Consider the following 7,984-nt stretch of genomic DNA (forward strand, 5'->3'; position numbering starts at 1 on the left):
CTGTGTGTGTTTATATAAATGTCCATATGTAATTCAAGTCTGTATTTACACAATGTAGGTAAAGTAATGGACTTTTTTCACAGTAGGAATTTTACTTGTCATTACAGAAAAAGCACAGGTGGAACAAATAACATTAATGATAAATGCTCAGTTGCATTTAGGTGTGCCAGTAAGCCACATCAGTGAGTAAGCATGCACAATACAATAATTAATTCATCCATAATTGATATTACTAGTTACACCTGTTCTTTTCCTGCTATGACGTCAGTCAACAGTCGTCTGACGAGTCAGACTCGTCACATCAGACTTTGGTCAGACAATAATCACATTTATTCTGTGAGACCAAACATTCAGCTAGTTTTTATATTGTGCATAGAATAACATCAACACCTCAATCCATTCAAAATAGATTGAACAGTTGATTTTCTTGTTCATTTTGGCATGAATAATCCATCTCTAAAAAGAAGAAGCTCACCTTCACCTCCTCATGAAAACTAAAGACAGCTTTGTAGTTATTTGCAGCTCTATGCTGTTCGCTGCTGGACAACACTGACATGGAATAGAGTTGTGAAGTGGGAGGGGCCCCTGTGTGTCTCCACATTCTGTATTCCCCTTTCAAACTTCTCTTTAAATGAACCCCAACGCTTTCTTCTTAAGTCATTTTTCAACTTCCTGGCTGTATTATCTGGCGAGCAAGGTCACTAAAAACATATAGAATAAACAACGACACTAGATTGCTTTTTTCAGAAAACTGCTGTCCTTATCCAAACATATGAAGCAAGCCAGATGACAAACTGTTAAGAAAGGTTCTGTTCCACAACTGGATTTTAAGTTATTATCATAATAGTACTATAGCCTGTCATAGTTACAAATATCAATGGGATTTTTAATGAGGTTTTCCTACTTCTGGAGCAGAATCCGGAAGTTGCAGTTTGACTTCAGCTCTCCATGGCCGACATCTCTTTGTTTATTGTGTTGTGATTTGATTTTAATGTGTGAAATTTATGTCAAACTGAAAAACACTATATTCAATTATACATTATGATACATCAAATGCATACATAAAAAGGAAATACAAATAACAACATGTATTGTATTTCACTTTATTTCTTCGTTCAATTTTTTTTCATTTAGGCATTAAAAATCTTCCATAGACTTCAACCAACAGTAAGTTTCACTTTCCTCGTAAAGGCACCGCCTCCCTCTACTCCACACTTGTTCTGCTTTTGTTCGCCACGTCTAACAAACTACATACATCTGTCAGAGAACAGCAGAAACAAACTGGAGAAAAAATGAGGTAGGCTAATATTTCACGTAAAATAAAGTTACGCAGGTAAACCTCAGTTCACTTTAACAAAGGAGGACAAGTTGAACTTCTGAACTGTTCGAACTTTTGACTTGTTTTGACTATGAAAACGTTAATTAATGTTTGCAGCCAGGTGATAGAAGCACTAGTTAGCTCTCTTTTAACACCTGTTCATTTAGCTTCAGTCGGTTTTTACAAAGAACCCATGTGAAATCAACATTTTGTGTGTGTTTTTAGGAGAAAATGAATTGTGTCACTGTTGGACCTACTCTATCAAATAGCTGAAAATTGTGGAATTGATATTAGTGATAGTGATATTAAGCAGAAAACCTATGTCAAAACTTGTGTTTGCACAATTAAGGCTATAAATATATATGCCCTAGTCCTCTGGCTGATTTGTCAAAGCAGGAAAAGCACAGATAAATAAATAATGCCACGCCTCCATTCTGCTTATTGTCCCAGTTAGCAATGTCAGTGGGAGAGCATGCGCAATACCATAGACTGTATGCAGCCATCATTAATGTCATTAATTCTGGCTGCTGCTATTAATTCCTGCTTTGACAAGTCAAAAATTTGCAAATGGTTTCTTTTTTGGGCCTATAAGGCTTAAATGTTGCCACGCTGATGTAGTCACATCTTTTGACATGGACAAATTGGAAATTACAGTTCCCCAACAAACAAGCCTATTGACTTAATGCGCATTGATTTTGTGCAACTTTTGGTGCACAAATTGAATATGACAGGCATCTCTTCTCACTTGTCATTAACATGTCATACACAACCATATAAGCCATTCTAGTAAGTGGATGGTGGTGAGAAATTTTTGTTTATGAATCAATGTTTGAAGTCAAAAGAGGAATTATTTTTGTACTATTTAATTTACTATTTAACTATATTTAATATAATATTTGCATATTTGAGCTACCAAAGATGGAAAGTTATAAAATGTGTGTGTATAAAATCACCAGAACTGTCAAACAGCTTTAACCACCTAATTTTACTGTATTGTTTTGCTGATGGATATAAAATCATGGTGAAACATGTTTTAAAAGTATACATGCACACATGTTTATCTGACAGCACGTTAGGGTTTTGAAAACATATATCATGACTTAACAAAGAGTAAAGTAATTAAGTATATACAGTATTTTTCAAGTTTAACCATTTTAACCATTGAATTTTATTTCTGTAGGGTATGCAGGTTATCACTGATATTATTTATTGCATCTGTGGTGAAAGAAATGTTTCTTATGTGTCTTGTTTGTCATGAAGACCAGTGTTGCTTACATTACTTTACCTTATAGTACTCCCTGCAGTCTGTAATGTGTCCTTGATCTGTGGAAAGAGGAGTTTGAGAGAAAGCTTTAGTGTTGCAGCAGCAACTACAGTATACCGTGGGGTGTACATAATAATACAGCTTTTGTTGACCTTGTATCAACAATATTTTTTACTTAATCCAACAGTACAAAAAATATAGTTTTATCAAGTTGTGTGAGGAGAAAGAAGACACAGGAGAATAACAGCAGAGAGGGAAGGTAGGCCATCATTGGTTCACAATGATCTGAAGTGCTGCTTTAACTTCCTCTCATGGTTGTTGGTTTATGTGTATAACTTAACATTTTTAACATTTTTCCTCACATTGTAGAAACTACAGTAAATATTTTAAATCAGACATATAAATGAGATTACTAAAAATTAGCCTACAAAGTTGGTGTTGATGAGCTGCCAGAATCCTTCAAAGATGTTTAGTATTCCTCATGGTGGATTTAGTTTTAATTAACACATGTAATAAAGATAATATTGAGTTAGACTGCAGGAGACAGGAGAGGAATATGTGATAATAGCATCAGTTTACTAATTGTTACAAGTAGATAAAAAACTCATCATACAGCACTTATTGCTCAGAATCACATCATTTTATGCCACACCACATGTTATAAGGCACAGGCATTAGCCTGCACTCTGACAATATTGTCCTACATCTAAGAAGATGTTCAGAAAAGGCAGAGTCGGATGCTATGTTTGGGTCAAATTTCAGATTTCATCACAAAACTCGTTTGGGTTGAGTCTTTGCCTTATTTGACTTTGGGAAACTCACTTATATTTCTTTGTCCATTTCAACAGCTGCAGCTAATTTTTGTTCACATTTTTAGGTTGCATATAGTATTTTAAGTGTAAATTTTAAACCAGGAACATTCAAGTTAATTACTGCTCCTTTGCTTTATCTATGCTCTTCTGATGCATGTGATTGTTTTCCTCATCAGTTTTACCGGCTTTAGTTTGGGGAATCCCATAACCACAACTCCTTTACCCGAAGTTTTACTGGCCAAGAAAGTGCACAAGGCAGATACTCTCAGCAGAGTTACAAACATCAGTTCAACAGAGAGTGAGGAGAGCAAACCTTCATTTACATTCTCAGGTAAGCTATTTAACAGTTCCATGCAAATACATTTGTTAAAAACCAGCAATGCTACTAAATATGTCCTACAAAAGATTGGAAGCATTACCTTCCAGTTAAGTTTTTGTACATTTTTTGGATGCACCAAAGACTATTTGAATACATGCATACATACATACATATATGTAAATAATATTTGAAATGGCAACTGTTGCCCCTGTTCCTTTTTTACATACAGTAAGTAACCAACCTAGTGTGTTCCTTTACATAATGGCTTCATATTTACGGGTGTAAAAAGTTCAGTACCTCTGCATATTCATATGCAGTAAATGAACTGAGATTTCCCTTCATTAAGAAAAAGCTTGAGAATATTGTGAGCAGATGAGTTTCAGGAGAAGTCTATGTGAAATGTTAAAATCATTAAAAGTAGAGTTAATGTATTCTGATCTATAAGCACTGCATTGCTGGATTTGCAATCTCAACGTAGTTGCCAACAATTTTACAGAAATCTTTTCATTACTCAGCTGATACCTGTTTTCTGACTCTGGACACATCCCTGAGCCAACCTGTCTAATGGCTGCATTGCCCACTGGTCAAAGAGACTGATTTTAGTGTTAAGCTTGCTGAATGTGCTTCTAATAAACTTCCTTGTAGCTTCTGGAAATATCTGGATGTGACATCACTTTTGGTTTGGCCACATATCCATAGAGCATGGACTAAGAAAAATACAATGAGTAACATGCAAATGAAACATATATTAAAATAGTCAGTTTTTTTATAATTTCTTTCACTTTTCAGAGGAGGTGAATCATTCCAAATACTGGATATTTCATTAAAACTCATCAATTCTTAAACTCTCTTCAGCAGTTCAGCCAAAGTTGGAATCTCAATGGAGAGAAGTGGATTGGACAGAAGAGTGAGTAGAGCTGGGTTGGCAACTATTTACTAATTACTAGCAGTCAAACTAATTCATTTTAAAGAGAAAAAACTTATTTTAAACACTATTACCTTCATTCCACCAACTCATATACATAAATACACTTAAACTGAAACTACACTATTGCTATTTACTTATTTTATTTATTCTGAACAGCAAGATAAATATATATAATATCAAATCTACTTCTCTGTTTCTCTCTCCCTCTATATAAATATTTTTTTCAATCAACTTATTTAATATGCTTTTTTTCTTTTGTTTTATTTAGTTTTGGTTGGTCTTTTCTGCTGCGCTTACTTCTATACCATGAGCTGTTGGCTACTTTGAAAAAAAAGTATTAAATTGAAAGTATTATAATATATATTGAAAGTATTAAAAATAATTCAAACCTAGGCAAAGGACGAGCCTGATGAAGACGATCAGCTCCCACAGACCGAGCTGTGAGGAGGTGACTCAGACTCGGGTTCTCCTCCTGGGCCCGGTCAGTTCTGGAAAGTCCAGCTTCATCAGTTCAGTCCAGTCTGTGTTTAATGGAAGAGTCACCAACCGGGCCATGGTGGGCTGCTCCTCAACCAGCTTCACCAAGAAGGTAGAAGCGGAGCAGTAACATGCAACAAATGACTAAAGCTATCCATCTTTTTAAATTCAAAGTTATTTACGGAGTGATAATTTAGTTTATTTGTAGTTTATTCTTTCAAATTCAAATTTACACTCCCAAGTCTGTTTACAGATCTTATGGATTTAATTTGTGAAAAAGTTGAATGAAGCCTCCAGAGAAAGCAGTGTGAAATCTCATAAATTGCGTCAAATGATGTCACAGCTTTAGTGACCGTGTCATTGACTTTCTTTTTGTTTGCGTCAGCTACAGTCCTTCAACATCCGTGGTCAGAAGGGAGAGGATCCTACTGGACTGGTGCTGTGTGATATTATGGGCCTGGGTGATGGAGAAATGACTGGACTGACTCTCCATGACATCCTGTCTGTCATTAAAGGCCATGTACCTGAGGGACACAAGGTTAACAGGATCAATACTGTATTATTTTTATTATTATTGTAGTTTTTAGCAATGCTAGTAGTGTGGCTCTAAAGATGTCTGTTGTTCGGTCCATCGCTTTGGTCCCGACTGAAATATCTCAACATTTACTAGATGGATTAGTAAAAAATATTGTATATTCATGTTTCTCAGAAGATGAATCCTAAACGCTCTGACTTTTCTTCTAGCGCCACCATAAGGTTAACACTTGTGGTTTTAGGTGAAATGTGTCACCCACTATTGGATGGATTACCATGATATTTTGGTAGAGATATTCATGTCCCCCTCAGGACTTTTCATCCAGCACCATCATCTGGTCAAAATTTTAATTCACCCAGTATTTGGTTTTTGAATAAATACTTGCAAAACTAATGACAGTCCCGTCAGCCTCATCAGTACTTTGTGTATAGTAATAATTAGCAATCACACGCATCATGAGTTGTTATACTTTTTGAAAATTGAATCTCTTCATTTTGCTCTCCCAGTTTAGCCCAGATCAGCCAGTGAGGTCAGAGACTTCTGGCTATGTGAAGAGGCCAAGTCTTAAAGACAAGATCCAATGTGTGGCCTTTGTGGTGGATGCCTCCAAAATCTCGACCTACCCCAAAGGCCTCAGGACCACTTTCCAACAGCTCAGAGAGCACATCAGTGACCTGGGTGAGCACAAGACAAACAACAAACCTACACAAAGATATTTTCAGACACACATTGATGACACATTCATTCCTGCAGTGTAACTGGGCACTTGCCACATACAAGCCATTATGTAATATAGTTTGTTCCTGTCACATCAGAAGCATTTTTCATTGTGTATATTTTTTGTTGTGACATTACAGAACAAAACCAAAGCCATTCGTGAAATATACTTGTGTCAATTTAAGCATATAGAGGTCCTATGGATTTGGCTATTTTCTCTTAAATGTTGTTTTAATTGTTCTCAATTAGTTTTTTTTGATTTACATATTAACCCTGTACTGTATTAAGATTTCACTGGGAACTGTTGGAAGAGCAGCAGGACTAATGTGCATAACAGCAAGGGGCTTGAAACCTTCTATAGTGATCAGCTGAAAAAAAGTACTGTTGAAATCTTTACTGTCTGTACTTTATTTCTCTAAAATGTAACAATTAACTGAGAAACTGCTGTTTCTCTGATTCTTTTTGTGGTGACACCTTTATGACAGTATTTTATTTTATGTTTTAGGTGTTCACCAGGTGGCTCTGCTGACCCACGTAGACAAGATTTGTTCAGAAACGGCCAAAGATGTCACCCAGGTTTACGAGAGCCGCATCATTCGGGACATGGTAGGTTGAAATATGTTAATGAAAATCCAGTAAATAAAATCCAGACTCAGAGGCATTTCCTCTAAATTGTCTATAAAAGAGAAATTAACGTACACTACACACATTACCATGAATGTAGTGCATGATACAGACACTAAGAAAGAATAATTTAGTCAACATGTCTTATAAAGTGCCTGTGACTGTTCACCATGCAGACTACAGATGGGGACATTTTACTCTACTACTCATTAATTTGTTTGTCTCTTAACCAGAATGGGAAAAGCTGACTTTGGTGTGTTTTATTATTTTTCTTATTACCAACCGCTATGAGCTATAGCAGTTGGTAACTGCTGAGCTATTGTATCATTAAACGAGAGTTAACTTTTGTAAGAACCTTTATTCTAACTCCTTACAGATCAAACTATTTGAGATCTGCATTTTCAAGTGTGCCATCTAGTTTGGCATGGCATTGTTCTCAACCAGCTGAAGAAAATAAAAGCAGATGGTGTGGAAATCTCTTACCGTCACATGTGTTTGTTTTTGTAGATGGGTAAAGCTGCAGCTCTATTGGGTATGTCCACCTCCTACATTGTCCCGGTGAAGAACTACTCATCAGAGTTGGACCTGGATGTGAACACTGATGTGCTTCTGCTTAGTGCTGTCGACCACATCCTGCAGTATGCTGACCTGTATTTCCAGGACAATACACAAAACACAGGGCTAAAGTCAGATTTCTGAACCTTTGCAATATGCCTTTCTAAAAATTTTAAGAAAGTCATTTTTCACAATTGAATAATCATCTTCAATTAATTAATAATAAAGTCCATGGGTGTAGGATCTGAAAATGTCTGTCCTCAGTGACTCCGAGTTATAATATTAAAGCTAGAATCACATATTACATGTAGGGGATTTAAGCTGCCTTGTAAAACTGTACTTTTTCATAATGTTTTTAATTCTAATCAACACATTTTTATAACTCGGAATAAAATCAGCTGCCTGTAACATCTTATTGAGCAATCTGTTCTTTGT

At 35.9% G+C, this 7,984-nt stretch overlaps 1 protein-coding gene across 4 annotated transcripts; it reads left to right on the forward strand.

The window, feature by feature from the left end:
- The first annotated feature begins 1,189 nt into the window (after positions 1-1,189).
- Positions 1,190-7,964, forward strand: ifi44g (interferon induced protein 44g). 4 transcript variants are annotated; one of them, XM_042415606.1, is made up of 9 exons: positions 1,193-1,297; positions 2,770-2,841; positions 3,571-3,725; positions 4,569-4,620; positions 5,035-5,230; positions 5,510-5,656; positions 6,160-6,331; positions 6,876-6,976; positions 7,502-7,964. In XM_042415606.1, exons 1-9 carry the CDS (start codon positions 1,293-1,295, stop codon positions 7,691-7,693), a joined length of 1,092 nt encoding a protein of 363 aa, XP_042271540.1. In that variant the 5' UTR covers positions 1,193-1,292; the 3' UTR covers positions 7,694-7,964. The 4 variants fall into 4 exon arrangements, with proteins under 4 accessions (XP_042271541.1, XP_042271540.1, XP_042271539.1 ...); XM_042415605.1 differs by having other exon boundaries at positions 1,196-1,297; positions 4,572-4,620; positions 5,504-5,656; XM_042415604.1 differs by having other exon boundaries at positions 1,197-1,297; positions 5,504-5,656.
- The last annotated feature ends 20 nt before the right edge of the window (positions 7,965-7,984 follow it).

This window comes from Thunnus maccoyii, chromosome 7, assembly GCF_910596095.1.
Source record: "Thunnus maccoyii chromosome 7, fThuMac1.1, whole genome shotgun sequence".
Lineage (NCBI taxonomy): Eukaryota > Metazoa > Chordata > Actinopteri > Scombriformes > Scombridae > Thunnus > Thunnus maccoyii.

Excerpts from the sequence above, each read along its gene's own strand:
- ifi44g (XM_042415604.1), top strand. Across the intron at positions 2,842-3,570 it reads AATAACAGCAGAGAGGGAAG|TTTTACCGGCTTTAGTTTGG; the intron begins GTAGGCCATCAT and ends TTTCCTCATCAG. Across the intron at positions 4,621-5,034 it reads GAAGTGGATTGGACAGAAGA|GCAAAGGACGAGCCTGATGA; the intron begins GTGAGTAGAGCT and ends ATTCAAACCTAG.